At 50.1% G+C, this 22206-nt stretch overlaps 9 protein-coding genes across 9 annotated transcripts; 5 read left to right on the top strand and 4 right to left on the bottom strand.

The window, feature by feature from the left end:
* Window positions 1–385: 385 nt before the first annotated feature.
* ARB_06466 (C2H2 finger domain protein, putative) lies at window positions 386–3744 on the top strand (the record flags this gene model as incomplete). Its single annotated transcript, XM_003015297.1, has 6 exons — window positions 386–476; window positions 509–774; window positions 967–1811; window positions 1850–2612; window positions 2684–2772; window positions 2871–3744. 6 exons carry the CDS (start codon window positions 386–388, stop codon window positions 3742–3744), a joined length of 2928 nt encoding a protein of 975 aa, XP_003015343.1.
* A 573-nt stretch (window positions 3745–4317) lies between these two features.
* ARB_06465 (uncharacterized protein) lies at window positions 4318–5756 on the bottom strand (the record flags this gene model as incomplete). Its single annotated transcript, XM_003015296.1, has 2 exons — window positions 4318–5353; window positions 5548–5756. The coding sequence occupies 2 exons, from the start codon at window positions 5754–5756 to the stop codon at window positions 4318–4320; spliced, it is 1245 nt and encodes a 414-aa protein (XP_003015342.1).
* A 597-nt stretch (window positions 5757–6353) lies between these two features.
* Window positions 6354–7502, bottom strand: ARB_06464 (uncharacterized protein; the record flags this gene model as incomplete). Its single annotated transcript, XM_003015295.1, has 2 exons — window positions 6354–7418; window positions 7497–7502. The coding sequence occupies 2 exons, from the start codon at window positions 7500–7502 to the stop codon at window positions 6354–6356; spliced, it is 1071 nt and encodes a 356-aa protein (XP_003015341.1).
* Window positions 7503–8232: 730 nt separating this feature from the next.
* Window positions 8233–8665, top strand: ARB_06463 (uncharacterized protein; the record flags this gene model as incomplete). Its single annotated transcript, XM_003015294.1, has 2 exons — window positions 8233–8391; window positions 8483–8665. 2 exons carry the CDS (start codon window positions 8233–8235, stop codon window positions 8663–8665), a joined length of 342 nt encoding a protein of 113 aa, XP_003015340.1.
* A 627-nt stretch (window positions 8666–9292) lies between these two features.
* ARB_06462 (uncharacterized protein) lies at window positions 9293–10159 on the top strand (the record flags this gene model as incomplete). Its single annotated transcript, XM_003015293.1, has 5 exons — window positions 9293–9310; window positions 9381–9399; window positions 9527–9584; window positions 9720–10016; window positions 10090–10159. The coding sequence occupies 5 exons, from the start codon at window positions 9293–9295 to the stop codon at window positions 10157–10159; spliced, it is 462 nt and encodes a 153-aa protein (XP_003015339.1).
* Window positions 10160–10966: 807 nt separating this feature from the next.
* Window positions 10967–12612, bottom strand: ARB_06461 (SET and MYND domain protein, putative; the record flags this gene model as incomplete). Its single annotated transcript, XM_003015292.1, has 3 exons — window positions 10967–11890; window positions 11959–12261; window positions 12343–12612. The coding sequence occupies 3 exons, from the start codon at window positions 12610–12612 to the stop codon at window positions 10967–10969; spliced, it is 1497 nt and encodes a 498-aa protein (XP_003015338.1).
* A 1047-nt stretch (window positions 12613–13659) lies between these two features.
* Window positions 13660–14238, top strand: ARB_06460 (uncharacterized protein; the record flags this gene model as incomplete). Its single annotated transcript, XM_003015291.1, has 1 exon — window positions 13660–14238. The coding sequence occupies one exon, from the start codon at window positions 13660–13662 to the stop codon at window positions 14236–14238; it is 579 nt and encodes a 192-aa protein (XP_003015337.1).
* A 908-nt stretch (window positions 14239–15146) lies between these two features.
* ARB_06459 (uncharacterized protein) lies at window positions 15147–17220 on the top strand (the record flags this gene model as incomplete). Its single annotated transcript, XM_003015290.1, has 4 exons — window positions 15147–15776; window positions 15840–16226; window positions 16312–16904; window positions 17094–17220. The coding sequence occupies 4 exons, from the start codon at window positions 15147–15149 to the stop codon at window positions 17218–17220; spliced, it is 1737 nt and encodes a 578-aa protein (XP_003015336.1).
* A 208-nt stretch (window positions 17221–17428) lies between these two features.
* On the bottom strand, window positions 17429–21846 carry ARB_06458 (uncharacterized protein; the record flags this gene model as incomplete). The annotated part of the gene is made up of 4 exons (XM_003015289.1): window positions 17429–20607; window positions 20683–21246; window positions 21384–21462; window positions 21658–21846. The coding sequence occupies 4 exons, from the start codon at window positions 21844–21846 to the stop codon at window positions 17429–17431; spliced, it is 4011 nt and encodes a 1336-aa protein (XP_003015335.1).
* Between the last annotated feature and the right edge of the window lie 360 nt (window positions 21847–22206).

Below are 22206 nucleotides of genomic sequence, written 5' to 3'. Positions count from 1 at the left end.
CAATCTACTTCCGTCACTTTTGCACTGCCTCTGATCAAAAATAAACAACCAATCAAAAATCCAGGCAGGTATCCAATAGAAAAAGGCCACTATGTTTACTGCCTTTTCCATTGGCTGCTTTTGACGAAAAGGCTCGTCTTTATGCAGTCTGCCTTCCCGCAGCTCTTTTTCCTGCGCTCTGATTGGCCAGACAACCCTCTCAGCCTCAAAGGCAAAATGCGCTGCCTTTTCTTCGCCTGCAGCGACGCCGTTCTGATTGGTTTTGCGGTCTCGAGGATGCTGGATGCCTTGCCAGGGAGATGCCAGGGCCGCTGAGGACGGTCGAAATAACTAGCTGATAGTTATTTGAGCGTCTCTTGTCCCTGGTTGAAATCCCCCCAGCAAGATGTTGGGCGACTTCACTACTCTCTGCCGTCTTCTCCTCAAAGGAAAGACCCCCCTATTTGCCCATCGTCTTGCTTTCCCCCTGGCAGGAGGTGAGAGAGAGGGACCCTCCTGGCTGCTGCAGCCTTGCGTCCTCCGTACTACTGCTCTTCGCCTCTCGTCTCTCTCCTCCTATCAAAACGGGAGCAGAAGTGGGTGAGATCTTTGACGTCTCAAACCTCATTCATCATCGACCATTATCGGGACCCCGAAGAGTATATGAGGCCCGAGTTCACTGTATATATATATATACATATACTTCCTCCCTCAGCTCCCATAATAGTGGACGAGTGTCAGTCTCTCTTCTCTCCGGGTCTCTTTGGCAGGTTTGATGACTCTGCTCGATGCGGAGTATGCTCACTCGCTCGACATACTCGTCTTCGCCCTGATGCCCAGGGTCTTCCAAAGCATTGAACGGTGATGCGAGATATAGTTCCACTTTCTTTGGATAGCATATTCCCTTCCCTTCCCTTTTTTTTGCTTTATTTCTTTTGCTTGAAGCCCAGTTTTATTATAGTCGATCAAGACATTCGGATCCTATAGTTCTGTTCATGCATTGCAATCAAACAGACCATGAACCCCAACGACCAGTTCTTCCTAAGCCCTTTGCTCCAACCCGCTGAGTTTGCCTCGCCCACGCAGACGTCCCAGGAGACTGACAGAAACCGGAATGTGAGCCAGACTGACTTTCTTCTGGGGATCCGGCAGGATGAGGGTTCAACACAGCAGCCTCAGTTATCCTATCCCTCATCTGTCACCATTCCTGGGCTTGAACCAAATACACAGCCCACTACTCCTTTACAACATCCTGCCGGTGACGTGCAGCAGCCTTTTTATGGGCAAGGTCAGACCCTGGCCGGGTCTCCAATCTTCCCTCCCCGGTCTAATATCACCAATATATCCCCTATCAGTGTTCCGGATACCCGTCCGCTAAACTACTTTTCACTCCAACGCAATCCACCACTTGGTACCAATATCACGTTCGCAGATATAGCGCAACAATCACAAGCATATGGTCAACAATATCACCTCCCTGCACCGCAGACGGCAACTCCATGTGCCGGCCCTACTGGCGGTACCGAACTTCGGACCCGGTCCCTTTCGGATTCGGGGTATATGTCCAGGATTTCCGGAATATCTGGCAATGCTTCATTCCAGGGAACTTTGGCTAACATACCTCAGAGCCCTCAAACGGTGTCTTTCAATCAGCTTCTTCAACCAGGATACACTCCTGGTTCGCAGTACACCCCTGAGCCCCAACCTGAGGCCAGCTCATTCCTCAATGAGCCAACCTCGCAACCTAAGCCAAGGAGGAAGAGAAAGGAACGTAGGGTTTTCTGTCCAGAGAAAGATTGTCCTTGGACGGGCCGCTGTCCATCGGAACGAAAGTAAGTTGAAAGTACATGTCTTGTAATATAGATCATAGGAATACTAATATCACCGGCGTTCTTAGAAAACATATCCATCAAAAGCATACAAAACCGCATGCATGCGACTTCTACGGCTGTACTATGACGTTTGGCTCTGGTAGCGACCTGAAAAGACACAAGGAAAGCCGTCATCCATCCGAGCGCACTCCACAGTACAAATGCTTTGCAACAAAAAAGAAGTCATGCCTTGAAAGTACTCATATATTTACAAGAAAGGACAATTTCAGAACACACCTTGTCAAAACCCACGGACTTACTGAAAGTGAAGTGGCCGAACATATCGTCTTATCCAACAAGTGGCTCTTTGACATCAAAAGGGGGTCGATTGAAACGCGTGAGAAGACTCTGCAGTCTCCAGCCCAATTTGACTCTCACGTCCAATCTACTCACCCTCAGCCGCAATACCCTGCCAGTGTTGATATGAATCTATTACGACAACTTAATCCCGCAGACTACAATCCAGTAGAAGATGCACTAGGGGAAGAGGAGTACCTTGATATAGCTAGAAGATTAGAGGAGGACCTGGAAAGCATTATAAGCGACTTCCGCAAAAGTAGTGGCGACCTCAACGTACCCGGTATTCAAGAGCCTGTGGACTACAATGGACCGAGCACCACACCTGGGAATTCCTATGTAAACTTGGCTGACAACCTAATTGCCCGCAATTCAAACCAGCAGACATCGTATATTCCCCGGAGTGAGAACTCCGATGAAAGAGAATGGTCCCTGAGAGAAGTTGAGCGGAACTTTCAACAACCCGTAAGAGTTTGCCGCAATCTTTCCTAGCCATCCAACCCAATCCTTATCTCGCTAATCTCATTATCGTCCAGACTACCACGCAAACTGTTGTTGAAAAGGAGAAACATCCGTGTGCCGAGCCAGGCTGCAATGCTTCTTTCAAAATTCCTTCCCTCCTGAAGTATGTAATCTATTTTATAAAGCTTTTTATCATTGTGGGGAAATAACCCTCATCTATAATCTTATAACAGCCAGACTAAAATGTTGTCAAAATTCTAGGAAGCACAGGAAACGGCACCGTAAGCCTTACGGCTGCACATTCAAAGATTGTTATAAGTCATTTGGCAGCAAAGCCGACTGGAAACGCCACGAATCCTCACGCCACTCCCACCTTGAACGCTGGCGCTGTGGTGACCCAGATATTACAGACTCCTCAAGAAGTTGCGCTAAAATGTTTGAGCGTAGAAGCTCATATGAATTCCATCTTAAGGTCCACGGGATCGACGATGAAGATGAAATACTGCAGCGTCTTAATGCCAATAGGATAGGAGGTGACTGCCAGTTCCGATTTTGGTGCGGTTTTTGTAATGCTTTGGTGCCCATATCTAGGGAGGGTTTTGCTGCCTTGATCGAACGATTCGATCACATCTATAACGAGCATTTTGAAAAGGGGCAAGATATCTCCACCTGGATTCTCCCAGATAGCCATCTTACCAAAGGCGAAGCAAAGCCACAGTCTCTTGGAAGGGCCCTACGGTACGCTGCCAGCGCGACGGAAACCACAATATCCGAGAGTGTTGATAGCAAGTCGCTCTTCGAGGACGTACCAGAGACAGAAGAGACCGGCGCTGCTCCTTCACAACGTAACATCCGTCAAATTCGAACATTCCGCGCAAGCTCAAGAGGAAGACGTTCGCGGGTCTCTATGTCACCACCAAAGAGCCTAAAGAGACGACGTGAAGATAGCAGGCCGACTCCAGAAGCCCCATCTGCCCCTACAACTGAAGCAGCCCCTGAATTGCAGCTACCCACGGATCAATTTTCACGAGAGCTGGCAAGCCTTGAGGAAATCGGTACTTTCGATTTCGATGGCCTATTCAACGACGATACTATGCCCACCTGGTTCCTGGGATCTCCAACTGAACCATCTTAACGCCATTTGCGCTCCTCATCGACCCTCTTTTATTGATGTTTTCTATTTTTATCTTTTTGACGTTTTACCATAACCGAAAAAAAAAACCTTGATACCATTAACGACCTGACTGCCACGATTTTTATTATGCTGATGCTTCTCTTTGCACCATTCTCTGCTTCACAGCCTTCCTGTTTTCTTGCTCCCCTTCTGCCATGAAATACCGGCTTCTCGCCCGAACGGCACGACGTTTGAAGCTGTTTAGTTGTTTTAGGGGCTCTATATAAATCTCATTCAACATATAACTCCAGAGAGGAGCTGTGAATTTTGACTATCGTTAACTTTCTTTTTTTTTTTTTTTTTTCTTTCGTTTGTTACCTGGAAAGTCCATACCGGATTATTTTTTACTTCATTGGTTGCTTCTACACAGTCAGGATGCTAGACATATCTTGTTTTCGATGTTCATATGTTCAGCGTTCTCTGTCTGATCGGTTATGGGTCAGTTTCGTTGTGCCCCTACATAGACTAGCATTCAATATCTGCTCCTCCCGTGTGGAAGCAAGTAGAAAATATATATATAGATGTTGTGATCGTTCACAACTTTGATCCGTCCTCTTGCTTTTCACCAATTAATTCCATAAAACTTCCGTGTACTTCTTCGGTCAGGTCACCCGCCTGCATGCTTCGACCTTTCGCTAGAAACGCCCTCCTGGAGCATTCTCGTGTAATAGCGCTGCCTGCCCAGGCAGCTAATAACAACGTAGTTTTCCTTGACATCTTCTTGCCATCGTTGTTGTCACCGTAAATTTCATTTTTGATCGTTTGAGCATCGTTTCCAGAACCTTCATCAGCGCTTGAAGTTGAACCATCGTCCCAAAGCCCATCATGATATGCTTTCCTCCAGGCCATGAAGGTTCCCAGCGAACCGGTAAGGGTGTCGCCTTGCCCACCACTTCGTTTCTTGCCGCCTTCAACGTCAGATATAATGGATATGTCACCATTAGAAATGACATCATGAGGTCCCTTTTGGATAATTAAAACGCCGCCTAGCGCCCGAGACAATTTCTCACATGCCTCAGACCTGGATTTCTCCTTGTCTGAGTCAGACTTGCCCTCACTCGATGGGGGGTCAAGGCCAACTGATTTGCTGAGTCGAGCAAATTCCACCACATTGGGAGTCAATATACACTCTTTATAGCCGTGTACTAGCTTAGGGTCGTTTTGAACAAGTATCAAGGCATCGGCATCCATGACCAAGGCAACGTTTTGTTTAATTGCCTCTTTGATCACACTGGCTGTTATCTTCTGAGTTAACGGGTCACGACCAAGGCCTGGTCCAACGACAAGGACATGAAGACGGGGTAGAAAGTCAACAATTGGCTTGACGTGGTCTGACACGCTCTTATTCGGGGTATCATTCTGCACGCTTGAGCTGCTCTGTAGAATCGGATGAACCATCAAATTTGGTGAATATGTTTTGATTACTGGCGCAGCAGATGGCTCGCATATAACATGGCTCTTCGTTGAATTTGTTAGTAGGATATTCTCTCTCAGTAATGTAGGTTGCCTTACCATATCACAGCCTAGTTTTGCTGATGCCATGGCAGAGAAGTAAGGAGCACCAGTGTAACTAAATAACCAACGCCAACAGTTAATAAAGGTGTTCTCTCAATATTCCATAGTGAATACGGGATCATTCACGAAATCTCATCAATTTATTACTAGGATGCCATCCTCTGAAGGATGATTACTCTGCAAATTGTAGAGAAATTCGAGGGTATGACATGGGAAGGCATACTCAGAACTCCCTCCTATAACACATACGCGGCCAAGTTGGCCTTTTCCATGCGTGTTAGCAAAGTGATGACCTGTGATGTTGCAACAAAAATCTCGAAGATATAATCCAAAAAATATGGAATCAACCATCGCTTACCTTTATGGAATCGTTCTAGCATTGGCGGGACAATCTTACGGACCTTGTCGAGGATAGCCTTCGATGCCGACGACATATTTGGAGATGTAGCAGCAGACATGGAAGCAAGATAATATGCTTAGAATGACGGGTATCGTAATATACCTATTCATGGATGAGTGCGAGTGTCCGTATCCAGGAGACGGTGGTCGGGTGTTGATGGTTGTAAGTTGTGGTCAAAACAAGCTTAAATGAATAAATAGCTAGCTAGTTATGATGTCACTGTTTGGTTATTTGGTTATCGATAACCAAGCTGTACTTCTAGATTGTTACATGGATTGCAAGTGGTAGGGAACAAGGAAGAACAATGAACCCAGGAGATTTATGACTTGATGATAAAGAGAGGAACAAATAACTATGGAACAAACAGCCTTTGATGATAAGCGCCTATGAAAAGCCAGTGAATTTCTTATGGCGCCCATGCTCCCTCCATGCTATAACAAAGAAAAGACCAGAACAGTCGTACAATCATACAGTGCAGAAAGAGTGAAGGTCGCTAAACAATTAGTAGAACGGGATATTGGACATCGCTAAAGCCATAGCGGGTATTGCTAAGGCTAATCAAAGGACAAATCAGTGAAATTAATAGGTCTGGCAGTGAATGGTTTAGGGCGGGTGCCTATGCTGTCTTGTAGCAATAGGAGGTAGATGCCCTGGATTAGCGCCGTGACTTAGCAAGCGCATTCAGTTTCATCTTGCGCTCCATCTTTTCTTTCTTTGCTGCCATCTCGAGCCTTAGCTCTTCGGCATCCTCTTGTTTGGCAATTCTTAGCGCGGTCTGCTCCTCTTCTTCGACGTCAAGGAAGCCCGCTTCCATATCAGATTCGTCAGAATAATCGTCCTCGTCTTCATAGCCATAGTCGCCTTCGTCTTCTTCGTCTGTCCCAAGGTACTCATTTCTAGAAACCCCACGGCTCTTGCTGCGGCCATACGAAGCTTCCCTGCCTTGGGCACGACGGGAAGGTAGCCCGGCTGTGCCAGAGTAGGAGGACTCCGACGACCGTGCTGGAGGCAAGCTGCCCGGTCGTGGACGGGCGGTGCCTTTATATGCCTCTTGTTTGCCCATTTCGGCCTGACGAGCTTTCAAAATGGCTTCTTTGGTGCTCCTTGAGGGAGCGGTAGCTGCAGATTTCTCGGTTGACAGCTTCCGGTTTGCTGGTTCTCGATCCCGCTGTTTGGCTTCCTCTGTCATTTTCTTTTGCTGAACTTTGCTCCTCTTATCCTTGGGAACAGCCTGGTGTTTTATTAATCCAACAGCGGCCGGTGCCTTGTTTTGCAGTGCCTTTGCCTCGGCCATGATTGCTGCATAGGATCCCTTAGGGGGCGGCTTGGTTGAAACGGGAGTAGCACTGGGTTTAGACAGTGCGGGCTTTGGGGCAGCTGTGGCTGAAGAGGTCGGTTTGGACGCAGGTTTACGAGCAGCATCGCTGTCCCTAGGCAGGCGTGAGGCCAGAGTCGCAGGCTGAGGTGAAGAAGAAGGCGCCGGTTTTGAAAACCGATCGTTCCGCGGGGGTGGTCGTGTCAGCTGTTCACCCGCTTTTCGTTTCTGGGCTGTTCCCGTATAGCCATTACTGTTTCCGCTAATCGAGGTTGCTGCCAGCTTCGAGTTCAAGGAAGGCTTCTGGTTTGAGGACGTCGAGTCTGGGGTTGTACTTTTAGGTGGGGGAGGCGGGGTGATAGACACCTCCCCAGTCTCGATAGAGGAGAGAACGGAGTTTAGAAACTGGTTATGGGAGGTAAGATGTCAGTCATATGCCGGCAAAGAACATGTTGGCTGGGTGCAGGTGTCTCAAAGACTCACGCTCATTGTAGCAAGGCAGTATTGGATATTGTATGTAGCTCAGTGTGTTTGGAAGACAGAAACCGGTCACCAGCGATGACTGGAGTGTGAAAACAACTCATGATTCCCAGACAGAGAATCACCTCATAGCGAGAAGAGTCCGTTTTGCGGATCTTTATACCGGACTTATCAGCGTTTCATATATGGCCTGGCAGGGGGGTTGCAGGCGCTAGGCAAGAGGTCTCAGGCAGCAGCTGGGGGCCCAGAGAGCCGCTGGAAGGGGGCAAAGCGTCGGCACTGGTCGCGGCACCGGGATGCGACAGGCAGCAGCGGCGCAGGAGGTCTCGTTGGCGCTGAGTTGTTGAGAGTTGGCGAGCTCGACTCATGAGGAGGATTTCAACGACGTATTTATAGCGAGAGGAAGAAAAAGGCAAAGCAGGTCTGCTTATGTCATCAGAGAGTGGCTGCGACCGAAAGCGGACTAGCGCTGCGGCTCGCTTACTCTATAGCTTATGTAATCCCACTTTCATCTTTTTTGAGTTCTTTTTTTGGCGATTTTTCTTTTCTCTTCCACAACGACAACCAAAAGCCCTGAACTTGACGTCTCAGTCTCCGCCCAACTCGCGGTTAAATCGATTGTTTCTCTTGTTCACTCCTCATCTCACAGGTAAGGGAGCGCTGCTGAACACGGCCGGGGACGGATGAATTGATTCAGATTCAAGAACTAACAGTTGTTGTATATAGAAAACATCTCAAAATGAAGCACCTCGCAGCTTTCCTTCTCCTCGGCCTTGCCGGCAACTCCTCCCCATCTGCCAGCGACATCAGCGATGTTCTCTCCTCCGTCGGTATTGATGCCGACAACGAGCGCGTTGAGAAGCTCCTCGCCGAGCTCGAGGGCAAGGACATCCAGGAAGTAAGATATTTCCCACCCCCTTCACCAAATTGGTTTTATGTGCGCGCGAGTATAGGATGGGGACATAGGCTAATCGAGCGCTTTGTAATAGTTGATTGCCGAGGGTTCTACCAAGCTCGCCTCCGTCCCAAGTGGTGGTGCCGGTGGTGCTGCTGCTGCTCCTGCCGCTGGCGGTGCTGCTGGTGGTGATGCTGCTGCCCCCGCCGAGGAGGCCAAGAAGGAGGAGCCAGAGGAGGACTCTGATGAGGACATGGGCTTCGGTCTCTTCGACTAAGCGCATACTCTACGGGATACTGCCAAAAAGAGAAAATAAAAAGAGTTACAGCAGTGAATCGTTCGTTCGGCGTGTTACCAACAATGATGATGGATATGACTCAGCCCTGTCGGTGGAATATCTGTTTGATGCATTTACGGACATTATGACCTGGGTTTGGGCAACGGCTCGTCTTGTTATCAGCAGGAATCGCTGTCTTATCATAAACTACACCATGCAACTCGGCCTTACGGCTCCCTGCTGAATCTTCTGCACCGGTTATTACCTTCCCCAGAGCAGCCCTCGTAATGTATACATCAAATAGATGCACATTGTAACTCAAATAGCTTCCAAACTTGCCATCACCAGCTGCCCACGGGCAATGGCCTGGCCCAAGGACCGCCCCGGCCGCGATCTGATATCGGATAATAGTTAAACCATCCCGTCAATAGGGTTGCTTACATAAGGAATCCACTTAGGGCTAAGGTCGCTTAACCGAATTCGCTCCTCCACCTTTCGCGATCCAAATCGACTTTTTTCGACGTCGAGAAAGAAAACGAGACAGACAAACCCAACTTTTCGACAGTTTCTCTCCCCTTCTCGCATCCAAGGGCAAGCCAGTGTTGCCGAGAGAATAACACCGCAATCATGGCTGACGTTGAATATGTAAGTATCCGGGGCTTTTTTTTAGTAGGCATCAGGATTGAATAGAACTTGCGACTGACTACTTCTACAGAACGCCGAGGAGGCTGCCGGTACGTGCTAGATGGCCCTGTGATATCTTTAGCGGAAGAGGGGAACCGCTCTTTGGTTGATTTGCCGGGATATATCGATGGATGGGATGAAGAGAGTGCGGCTAGCTGACGAAACGACCACCAACAGAGATCAAGCGAAAGAGAGCCTTCCGCAAGTTTTCCTACCGTGGAATCGACCTCGACCAGTACGTTTTGATCCCCTGGACTGTTCATATGCAAGGAACCTATCCAGCACGCTTTATTGCTCCGTTTTTACGACAAATATCTGCGCTACCAGTTCGACAAGGGGAACATACGATCTAATCAAATAACTCTTGCAGGCTCCTTGACCTCTCCTCCGAGCAGCTCCGAGATGTCGTTCACGCCCGTGCCCGCCGCAGATTCAACCGTGGTCTCAAGCGCAAGCCAATGGGCCTGATCAAGAAGCTCCGCAAGGCCAAGCAGGAGGCTAAGCCCAACGAGAAGCCTGATCTCGTCAAGACACACCTTCGTGACATGATTGTCGTACCAGAGATGATCGGCAGCGTCATCGGAATCTACTCCGGAAAGGAATTCAACCAGGTCGAGATCAAGCCCGAGATGGTTGGCCACTACTTGGCTGAGTTCTCTATCTCATAGTACGTCGTTTCCTACCCCCGCCAGGAAGTTGATAATTGATGCCTTTTTCTAACGTTGTTTCCCCCATTTTAGCAAGCCTGTCAAGCACGGTCGACCCGGTATTGGTGCCACCCACTCTTCCCGTTTCATTCCTCTCAAGTAAACGAATAATCTGCACGCAAACTTGACGTTTTGTACTGGGTCATGTCAAAATGTTTTTTCATCCTCTCTTACATGGGGCACAAAAGGGACGGGGTTCTTGCTTTGTATGGAAGGGCTTTATATCCAGAACCTCGTTCTCCCAGGTCATGTAACGGCATAGAAAATGGAAAAGCTCTTGGAGAAAACAGCTTTTATCATGCTCATGCCAACCCGCGGCTAGATTTATGATTTTTAATGTATCTAGCAAAAATTCATTCCATACAACCAGTACTCGTACCTTCGCGCAACCATCCTTGTTGGGTGCGCCTCATCGCAATGAAATTACCACCGATAATGATATTACACTAATAATGTACAAGAACACCAAATTGATATAGAGGTACAGTAAGGCAAATTCTTAACCACCACAAGTATTATATATCGTCTAGATATATGATAGGGTCCTCTTAGTTACTAGTAAATAATACTTCCTAATATGTTTTTCTAATTTCAGGAGATATAGTAGAAGAAAAAAAGACATGCAATATTTTCCCATGTAATTTAGTAACTATTAAGAAAAGGAATAAGTATCTAATTTCCTTAAGAAGAGTAAGTTCCTTGAAAGTAAAGAGGACCTCTCTTTTATTTCGAAAGGCTCTATTAATATGGTGGTTAAGATATAGAAGTAATATTATATCGGTGGTAATTTCATTACGATGAGGTGCACCCAACAAGGCGCAAAGGTAAGGGTCATTAAGCCTTGCATGTCAGACGTGGGTAATAAGTGGCCACCCAAGGTCATATCCGATCTGTTGAAGGGAAAATAAATTCATCCATCGGTCTCCAGTGTTTCCTCAGCAATATTATTAAGGACCTTCCATGCAGAAGACATAGCTTTGGAAGCAGAAGGTGTTGACGGATTGTAGCCGAGTTTCTTGACTGGGGCCATGAGAGCGTCATATTCCAGTTTGATAGATCTAGCAACCCCAGGCGTCTCGTACTTCTGATACTTGTTTAGCTTTGTAAGAATAGGGTAAATCGCCGATACCGGGTCGAACTTGTATTTACTTTCATTGGGAATCTTGCTTGACTGTTCACGTGTGATCGTCATGACTAGTTGTGAAAACACAAACTCATGGTTCGTGCGGGTGGGATGCCACTCGTGAGGATAGAGCACAGGGTCAACAAACAGGTATCGAACCAAACCATGTCGAAAGGCGGACCAGAAGTCCTCGATTTCAAGGAGAGACACCATCAACTCTGATCGAATCTCTGGATATGGCTGTCGCGTAATAGGCCACAATTTGGTATCATGTAGGACCTTCATGGCGGACTTGAGTTGTTTCACTGCCGATTCGGCCTTGGAACTCCTTGCGGCTGTAAGCAGCTCCCTTGCTTGTTTTTCAGCCTCTTTGAGAGTTTCAACCTCTTCCGAGGATGGATTGGATGGGATGAATTGGTCTTCCCTAGCGGTAGTCCCTTGGGCACATTTCGAGCATTTGCATGTGAAGAAGTATCTTTCAGTAAGCTGCTTCTGCCGAACCTCTAAAGGATAGGTGTTGTCGATGTAGGATATAAACACCTGCTCGTCAGGTTTGATTTCGCGCAAGGCTTTCACTGTGATCAGCCCTCCATCAAATCCAACAACGGCATTTGGTTCACAGCTATGATTCATGTAACATGCAAATGGTTGAATGCATAATCCCAGCGGATCACCAAATGCCGTGGTAAATGTGAAGCTATTGACTTCAATCTATGTTCCAAGGAATGCTCAGTATACGACTATTCCCATTTGACAATAAAATTACGTCAGTTACCCACCCTTGCTAAGTATTCAGCGATGGTCTCGACGTCAAGTTCTGAGCCTGAGTACTCCTTTTCTGCCTTTGCACAGAGCATTATCCGCTCATACTGTTCCTGATTTGAGTTCGTAATCTCAACTAAGTGTGAACGAAGAGTCAAAAACATGTTCAGATCTGACTTCACATGGTCCTCGTTTGAATCCCTCAACTTCACGATCCGAAGGACCGCTCTTGAGTTCACAGGGAGAACCTTGGGGTATAGCTTTTTGTATATAGCACATTCATGCTTGTGTATAAGTTTCCAGTTTGCAGATTGACATTTCTATTGTCCGTTAGAAGCTTATTCTCGCCGACTAACTAGGTATATTATATATGTATATAACTACCTGGAGCAGAAGCTTACCCTGTCACAGTACTTGACTACTTTGCAGCCAGAACAGGCCCACAGTTTCATGTCAACGCTTGCCATGACGTTGACTCCGAACGGAAGATTTGCAAAGCAGTTAGAGCATGCATCTTTCAGTCTCTCGGTGCTCAGCACTGTAGAGAACGTTGCAGGCATGCTGAACACATCTTTGCCCATCTTGATAGTGGACGTTGCGAAGAGGCCTCTCCCAGCATCGCCCGCCGGCCGGGGGACCACAGAAGCATTAACCTCTCCGAACGACGCCATCATCGACTAGCTAGATGCTTCCCTGTGAGCTGGCTGCCTTGATATATTGTTTTACAGATGAAGATGAACAGGTCAATCTCGTTTCTCCTGCGTGTTGGTGTTTATAGTTAGTTTTAACTACTTGTTGGTGTGTTTGTTCAGAAGCGACGTTGGGCCGCAGGGCTTGGCGCAAGTCAGACTTCATTGGATGGATTTTGGCCGCTGAAAAACATCTACACTCAACAACACTCATCTACAGGCAATCTACATCTAATGTCTGATACACGGCACTGGACTGTCTTACAGTGTTTAGAACGGGCCCAATTTGATAGCACCGTGTTATGTCGTTCGTGATGATTGTGTAACTCGGGAAGAAAGTACAATACCATGATACCCCTTTGGCCACTATAGAGACAAGCCGGTCACGGAGAAGATATTTCTGGAGGAGAATGTTGACGTCCTAGTTCTGATGACACCAAGAACGAGCTCCAACCATCGGGCTTAATCCTCGTGGATCAACCCTATCAAGGACGACTGGCTTGGTTCTCGCTCACACGGCCGCAGCTTGAGTGTAGAATCTTTGTCCGAAGGGGAGTTGTGCTAGAAAAGGAGTATAAGTAGCACTTGAAGAAGCGGCAGGTCAGGGTATTTAACGTCCTTTTATCATACTTGGAGCAGGATAATCCTCCACGGAAAATTTATAGGAACTTCGGTGGCCGAGAATATTTTGTTGGCCGTCTGAGAATCTACTTCCCTTCTTATATCATTAGCACTTGATATTGTTATTGTGTATCCTCCTCAAGATGTTTCTATAACTTAGCTGGGTGGCAGGTTTGCATGGTCAATGTCGGATAGTATTTAATCCCTGGTTATCCCCGGGCGGTTTATCAGTCCCTGTAGAGCCTTCTGCCAATTAAAAGTCCACGAATCAAAACAGGTAGTTTACTAGTATAATTGCCCTGCATAAACCGCCTGCTTCACCAAGTCAAAGCCAACATCAATACTCGGGAAACAAATTCAAATACAAGATACTTAAGGCAAGGTCTTCCAGATCAGCTATCTACTAGCATGGCAATGGCAGCGAATAAGCATGGGCTTAACTTCTCATATCAAACCTTCTGCGACTATCTCCCCCGAATAACCGGTGCTTCCTCTTCGCCGACAAACGCAGAGAATATCAACCCCCTGATCAAGCGGATTCTCGGATGCTATCCAGACTCTACTATCTACGGGGCAGGAGGCCATTCAGCCCTGCTATCGATATGTGACAGCTTATGCGTCAAAGTCTCCTACAAGCCTGGTGGTGAGCATATCATCCATGAACAGCAAATATTCAGACAGCTGGAATCTGTCCCATGCTCGTCTATAGCCCACGCATTTTACTGTGCTCCAGATCTCATCTTCATGGAGCTATACAAGAACGGTACACTTCACGAGCGGCTGAATTCGAACAAGGCGCCTCGCCCGGTACTTCAATGGATGCAGCAGCTCTCGGAGGCAGTGGCTTGTCTGGAAGCCCTCGGTTATGCCCACGGGGATTTGAATCCCCGAAACATCATGTTTACGGAAGACGACCATCTCAGACTCGTTGACTTTGACCATTCGCTCAAACTCGGCGAAGACTTGGAAGTTGGAGACTACCCTTAGGTTCGTCCCATAAGCCTAGCGGAAGACACGGCACAGTCGGGTGGAACGTTTGGCATAGCGAGTGCCGCTACGGAGCTGTTTGCTCTCGGGTCTATCTTCTGGTACATGGTACGAGGCACGGAGCTGTGGGCCGGTGTGCAGGGGCTAGATCTCGTTGACCGGCTTATAGCCCGTACATGTCCGGACATGGACCTGGAAGATCCCGTTAACCGGATCATCAGAGACTGCTGGACGGGGAGATTTGATTCTGTGGCCGCATTGGCAGCTTGCATCCGCCAGCTGGGGTACTCGAGGGATTTTGAGCAGAAGAGGAGCCTATGCGAGCAGCACTATAAGTTGATGTGTGGCTAAGACCGTTGGGGAAGAACAAGCCCGGCAGCCTGTCAAGATATATAGATACCGGCTACACGGTGGGCTGGCCGTTGAATATCAGCTCAAACAGATCCAAAACAACTCATTAAACCGCAAGGGCTGGCCCCCCACTTAGATAAGGCACATACTAGGCGAGTAGCCAGCAGCCTAATTGGCTGGGCTGCGCACTTTTGGGCACCCGGAGGCCGGCTGTGGCCTGAGGGCGACGGCAAGATATAAACAAGCCCGTTCGTTGATCTCGCGTTGACATGGAATACCAGCTTACGGATCCAGACGATGGCATATTATGAACATGAGCCGGATTTCAGTATCCATTTCGGCAAGACAACGTGTCTACTCTGCAGACACATTGCAACCCCCCAGTCCCCTACCCTCGGTGGGTTTATTAGCCCCTGCTAATCTTTTTATATGATTAACTATTTGGTCACACAGTACTAATAAGTTTGTGTACAGATCTACATGGACATGACCTTGGAACTCGGGAGTGTAAGCGATTATGTCTAGTGTGCAATATACATCCGATAGAGAAGCAATGGATGCACCGGCTCTGTTACGACCTGCTGAAGGCCAGCAATAAGTCCAACGAGCCAACGCTCGAAGACCTGCAGAGATTCGGGAAGGCAGTCAGGCCCCTGTACAAGCCCGCGGACAGTGAGGATATCGACAGCGCGTCTTCCCGAGAGGGGCTGTTCTCCAGCCATGCACGGCCCATTGTGGAACGGAGTCTCCGGATTGACTTGTTTGAGAGACTACCAGCGGAAATCCAGGCTATCATACTTAGCTATATCGGCCCGTGCTGGTATCTGATCCTGCTGGGAGAGAGCCGCAGATTGATCGAGGAGTTGAGAAATGGTCGTAAGAGCCGCCAAAATGAACAAGTCAGCCTGGAAAAGGAGGTATATATCTCGCGAATACCTTACCAGGGCAATTCCTATATTTCTACTATCAGCAACGAACCACCGGAACCTGGCCTAGATGGCTTGAAGCTAGAGTGTTTGAAAGTACCAGATAGCCTGAGCAAGATTGTGCTATCGACAGACCATATTGGTGTACGCGGAATACAGTTTGTGGTGGAGGGGGGCACTCCCCCACCACCAGATGGGTCACCATGGTATGAATTTGTCGACGTCCCAGACTGCAGCCAGGCGCTGCATGTTGCTACTGAGGTAAGGTAGGGCGATCCCCCGTCCACGAGTGCGTTATTCAATCTGACAAGTGAGGTATGGTAGGGTCTATTTGTTAGAAAAATGCGGCGGGTCGAGGGGGAGAAAATCCACAACCATTCCCCCATCTGGAGCAGTCCGTCACCGCCTGCATTCCAGCCGTGGAACGTGTATGACGATCGAGGAGGTCGTCGCTTAGACTACGTCAACCTTGATGAGGAGGGTGTGCAGGGCCTCGTGGTGTGCTGCTACGGCGTGGCCAACGGGGGCTTGTTTGCCTTTTCCGGCGTTTCCAAACCATTCAAGCGGTTTGTTACCTCCATGCAACAAAACATGAGAACGGGCCCCATTTTCTGGATGTATTTCCCAATCAACGACGGCGAGCAAATCGAGGCAGCGTGGGTTCGCAAGATCGAAGGGTCATACGGCCAGATGTCCAACCCGGTATTAGTTGTACGTTTTTTTTTTATCGCAAGCATGCCCCAGCCCCCGCCAGCACAATGCGGCCTGCTAACCGGTTAACTAACTGTATCACTAGATCAAAACGACGTTCGAAAGAACAGCTACATTCGGGCCCTACCACCGCGAAGACTACCGGCGGAAAGACGAGCTCATCCCGCTCGTCAAAGACAGCGACGGAACTATTTCAGGATTCATCCATGACGGACTAGACACAGACAAGCACGAAATCTCTCTATTCGGACTGACCTGCCGAGACCAAGACGGCAACGGCAACGGCAACAACCCAAACGACGACCACGACCACGAACACGAGCCCAACGACAACAACAACGGCACAAAACTGGCCCCACCACCCGTTGAAAACTACATCTCTCCCCCGCCCTACGCTCCGCCCTACGCTGCTGACGGACTACAGGCTTTGAATTGGTACATGACCGAGGCGCGGCTGGATGGAGTTTGCCGTGTGCGCGTGTGCAGGGATCTAGCGCAAGCGCACAACCCATGCATCGGAATGCTACTTTACTATGATAACGGGCGCGCGGAGGCCCTGGGCCAGATACGCTGGGACCAGGAGGTGTCGCGGGATATAAACGTGCCCGTACGACTTAGGCGGGAGAAGCTTGATGGGAACCCGTACGTTGCGGACATCCAGGGCATGGATGCTGCTGGGTGTGGCGCAACGGCGGAGGAGCCGGGTGATGGGTGGCTTGAGTTGCCGCGGACAGGGACGATGGTGTGGTGGTTTTGTATTTCGCGGGACATTATCTCTGTGTATGGCCAATGTACGCATTGTTGATAGATCTAGCCGTACCCTAGGGCATGGGGATGTATGTCTGTCTGCGCTATGCCTGTTCCTAGTCAGTCAGGCAGTCGGCAGCTCCGAGAGAAGGGCCCAACCCAGTGGTCGAGGCGGTCCGCGGGCGGGAAGTTAAACTTAAAGGCCGAAGTTAACTTTACAGCAACCGCCGTCTCGAGTCCGTCATAAATAGATCGATAAAGAGGGGAAAGAAAAAATATAGAAATATATATCAATGAACTTCCGTCAATGAATCGATAATAAATCAGACAATGTCTATCTATCTGCTAGTCGTGCTATTTCAAAAAACTATGCACCGAAAATAGAAGTTTCCCGAACCAACCGAACCGAACCGGACCGAAGCACAGCACGTAAAAAAGCACCCCAAGTTGCGCCCTTACACCAACTTCCTACCCACGAAATCCGACCAGCTACGCACCTCAGATGGAATGCCTTCCTTCTTAGGCAGCTTCTCACTCATACATCTGGCAAACAGCAAGGCCGTCTTGGGCTCCATGAAAAGCGGCACGCCGAAATCCACCGCGTTCCTACGCATGACATAGTTCTCGTCAAGAAGATGCTTGCTTCTCTCGCGCGCAATGTTGAAGACTCCCCTGATATCGTTGCGCTCAAACACCTCTCGCAGCTTCCGCTTGTCCTGCTTCGGGAAGTCGATGATTTGAATGTTCAGATCCTCCGGCTTAGCGGCGCAGTTTTGCTCGAGGAAGCGCTTGACGGGCTCGCTAGCTACGAATAGCTTGAAGCCTAGCGGATGCACGTAGTTGACTACCTGCGGGAGTTCAGACATGTCTGTATCTCCGCCGAACAGTAGGCCCTCGCCTGGTTGAGGGGTGCGGAAGTTCATGGTGGATTGTAGCGAGGCCCAGTAGGCTTCGACCAGGTCCTGGCCGAAACAGGCTATTTCGCCTGTACTTGCCATCTCGACGCCGAGGAAAGGGTCGGCGCCGGCGAGTCGGGTCCAGCTGAATTGCGGTACTTTGGTAGCGAGGTAGGGACGGGATTGGGCCATGAGGTCAGTGGGCTGCGGGACGTTGGTGCCGACCAGGGCGCGGGTAGCGGCGTCGATGAAGTTGGTTCCGAGCACCTTGCTGACAAACGGGAACGAGCGGGAGGCGCGCAGGTTGCATTCGATGACTTTCAGGAGAGGCTCGGAGGGGTTTTGCGGGTTATCGGCTTTGATGATTTGCATATTAAAGGGACCTGTGATGGAGAAGGCATGGGCGACTTTCTCTGCGATGGTTTTCACACGGGCCATGATGGAGGCGTCGAGGGAGGCGGGTGGGAGGACGAGAGTTGCGTCTCCGGAGTGGACGCCTGCGGGCTCGATGTGTTCGCTTACAGCGTGCAGGATGAGAGAGCCCTGAGAGGCGACGGCGTCGACGTCGATTTCTTCTGCGCCCTCGATGAACTTGGTGATTACCACGGGATGGTCGGGGGAGACGGAGGAGGCGGAGAGGAGTTTCTCTTTGAGCTCGTCGCGGTTGTAGATGACGCTCATGGCGGCGCCGGAGAGGACGTAGCTTGGTCTGACGAGGACGGGATACTGGACTGATTCAGCGAAGGCCTCTGCGTCCTCGAAGGAGGTGAGTTCCTTCCAGGCAGGCTGGTCGACGCCGATGCTGTCGAGGATCTGGGAGAATTTGTGGCGGTCTTCTGCCTTGTCGATGTCTTCTGGGTTGGTTCCGAGGACGTTTGCGCCGCCAGCCTGCTGGAGACGCAGGGCAATGTTCTGGGGCAGCTGGCCGCCGACAGAGACGACGACGCCGGAAGCACTTTCGAGTTCGTAGATGTCCATTACGCGCTCGTAGCTGAGTTCTTCAAAGTAGAGCTTGTCCGCGGTGTCGAAGTCGGTAGAGTAGGTTTCGGGGTTGTAGTTGATCATGACTGTCTTCTTGCCCATGTTACGGAGAGACAAGGTAGCGTTGACGGCACACCAGTCGAACTCGACGGAGCTACCGATACGGTAGACACCGCTTCCGAGAATGATGGTGCCCTTGTCCTCGAAGGTGACGTCGTGGGAGGAGGCATTGTAGGTGGTGTAGAGGTAGTTTGTGTCTGCTGGGAACTCGGCGGCGAGGGTATCGATCTTCTTGACCCAGGGGTGGATGTCGAAGCTCTTTCTGCGGGCCCTGACAGCGTCTTCGGTGGTGTTCAAGCAGAGGGCAATCTGCCTGTCGGAGAAGCCCATCTTCTTGGCTTCAAGGAGGACGTCCTTTTGCAGGTCTGACAGGCTAGCGATATGCTGGAGAGACTTGTGCATGTCGACAATATTCTGCAGCTTGTAGAGGAACCACTTGTCTATCTTGCTGAGCTCATGGACGCGGTCGACAGAGTAACCCTCGTGGAGCATAGCCTGGCCAACAGCAAGCCATCTGCGGTCTGTCGGGTTGGCCAGGACCTCGTCGAGGTTTTCAAACTTGTCACCCTGGAAGCCGACGAAGCGCGGGTCGACCTGGCGAATGGCCTTTTGGAAGGACTCTTCAAAGGTACGTCCGATGGCCATGACCTCGCCGACAGACTTCATGGAGCTGCCGATATCCCGCTTGACGTGCTGGAACTTGCTGAGATCCCAGCGCGGGATCTTGGTGACGATGTAGTCGAGACTGGGCTCGAAGTTGGCCGAGGTGGTCTTGGTGACTGCATTGGGCAGTTCGGGCAGAGTGTGGCCCAGGCCTATCTTTGCAGCGGTGTATGCAAGGGGGTATCCGGTGGCCTTGGAGGCGAGAGCAGAAGAACGAGACAAGCGAGCATTGACCTCGATGACACGGTAGTCTAGCCCGTCTGGCTGGAGTGCGTACTGGACGTTGCACTCGCCGACTACGCCCAGGTGACGGACTATCTTGATGGCAGCGGTACGAAGCATGTGGTACTCTTCATCGGACAAGGTCTGGCTGGGAGCTACGACGATGCTGTCTCCCGTGTGGATGCCCAGTGGGTCAAAGTTCTCCATGTTGCAGACGGTGATGCAATTGTTGCTCGCATCACGAACGACTTCATACTCGACTTCCTTCCAGCCCTTGAGGGACTTTTCGACCAAGATCTGGGGAGCGAGGGTGAGAGAGCGAGAGGAGAGATCACGCAGCTCGTCCGGGGTGCTGGCGAACCCGGAGCCAAGTCCACCCAGCGCATAGGCCGAGCGGACGATGATCGGGTATCCTATCTTGTCAGCCGCAGCGAGGGCATCGTCGACGGAGCTGACGGCGATAGATTCAGCGATGGGGATGTTGATCTCGTTGAGGGCACGGGCAAAGAGGTCTCTGTCCTCGCTGGTCTCGAGGGTCTTGATGGAAGTACCCAGCACGCGGACGCCGTAGCGGTCAAAGATGCCCATGCGGTTCATCTGGACGCCGAGGTTGAGGGCAGTCTGGCCCCCGAAGGCGAGGAAGATGCCGTCTGGCTGCTCCCGCTCGATGACATAGGAGACATACTCGGGGGTGACGGGGAGGTAGTAGACCTCGTCGGCGAGCTTGTGGTCTGTCTGGATGGTCGCGATGTTGGGGTTGATCAGGACCGAGCGGACGCCGGCTTCTTTGAGGGCCTTTAACGCCTGGGAGCCTACAGACCGTTAGACAGGAACCAAAGTAAAAGTTATATATATATATAAAATAAATAAAATAAGAGGTAACGTACCAGAGTAGTCGAACTCGCCGGCCTGGCCGATGCTGAGCCCTCCGCTGCCGATGACGAGGACTTTCTTGACGTCGACGAGCTTGGAGGCGCTGGCGGTGGAAAAGGCCGACTTTGCCTGCAGCTGGTGAGCTCTGAGGGCGTATCCATTGAGCGGCAGAGCCGGAGCCGGAGCCTGAGCCTGAGCCTGGAGCGGGAGTCTCCCCAGGCCGATGCTGCTCTTGGAGAGGGCGTGCCTGGCCGAGCAGCGAGCAGCCAGGGCGGGCGGCGGGAAGGTCGACTTGAAGCGTATGGAGGTCGCCGTCACGAAGCTGGTGATGCTGGCGAAGCTGTCGCTGGTGGTGGAGCGCTGCCGCAGCAGGGATGAGAGCAGGGGCTGGCCGCGGAGGGACATCTTGCTGTAGACTGAAGAATAGTCGAAAATAGAGAGGAATTGACGAGGTTGAAAAGAAGTTGAAGCTCGGAAGAAGTTGAAGTCGAGAGATGTTGAGATGTTGAGAAAAGCCTGAGATGAGTCAAAGACGGTGTAACTGAGGACTTTTTTCGCTGGCCCGGATGCCAACAGAACTAAGCAGCTAGTCAGTTAGTGAGAGTGCGGGAGCTCCAGCGAGGCTAAGTGTTAGTCTTGGTCTAGAGTCTTAGCGAGATCGGAGGAGACTGGAGTAGATGTAAGTAGAGAGTTGTAGTTGTAGAGTGAGATGTACTTGGAGAGTGAGATGAAGTCGAGATGTCGTTAAAAGGCGAAGTTGGAGATGTTTCTTTTCTCTTCTTCTTCTTCTTCTTCTACAGACGTCGACGTCGACCATCTCAAGGCCAACATCTTGCTCTAATAAGTATTAATTAGTAGGTCAGTCTCTCGCTAGTTAGTTACTCTGTCTTTACTCTGGCTGACTCGATGTAGAATGACAAGTGACGGACAAGGATGTCTCGCTATAGACCGGGGCCTCCCTGTAGTGGATTTGAGTCTGGGGTAGAGACGAGAAGATGAAGAGAATAAGAAGAGACGAAGAGAAGAAGAAGAGAATAAGAGGAGAAGAAGAATAAGAGAAGGCTTCTGGCTGGTCTTTGGTGCTGCTCCTGCTGGTCGACGGCAGCGAAGTGGTGGAAGCAGGAGTAGTTAACAGAGTAACAGAGCATCTTCTCTTCTCTTCTTCTTCGTTTCTTCATCTTCGACTGCTAGTCACGCCCTACGGCCTGCAGAGACGTGGATGGAGAGACATCGACAGAGACATGGATGAGATACTCGGATGCTTGATGCTTGGTGCTTGGTGCTTGGTGCAATACCAGCTTGTGGACGTCAAAGCATGGGAGAAGACAAGCCTTGCCATGGCCGTTGACTGGCAGTAGTCTCTTCTCTCACTGCTTCTACCAGCTACTTCCTGGATATACTTGAGGTTACAGTGAAAAGAGAGCCAGTTGAATACGAGCTGAAGGAAGATGGTCACCGAGGATAAAAGGTGAAGAGGATGGAGATAATACGACAGACCGTTGAAAGGCCGGCGGTAGACGAGGTGAAGCCGGCAGTTA

This window comes from Trichophyton benhamiae, assembly GCF_000151125.1.
Source record: "Trichophyton benhamiae CBS 112371 chromosome Unknown contig01535.1, whole genome shotgun sequence".
NCBI classification, from domain to species: Eukaryota; Fungi; Ascomycota; class Eurotiomycetes; order Onygenales; family Arthrodermataceae; genus Trichophyton; species Trichophyton benhamiae.
Note: the sequence above shows the minus strand (reverse complement) of the source record. Positions and strands in the feature narration are given on the sequence as shown.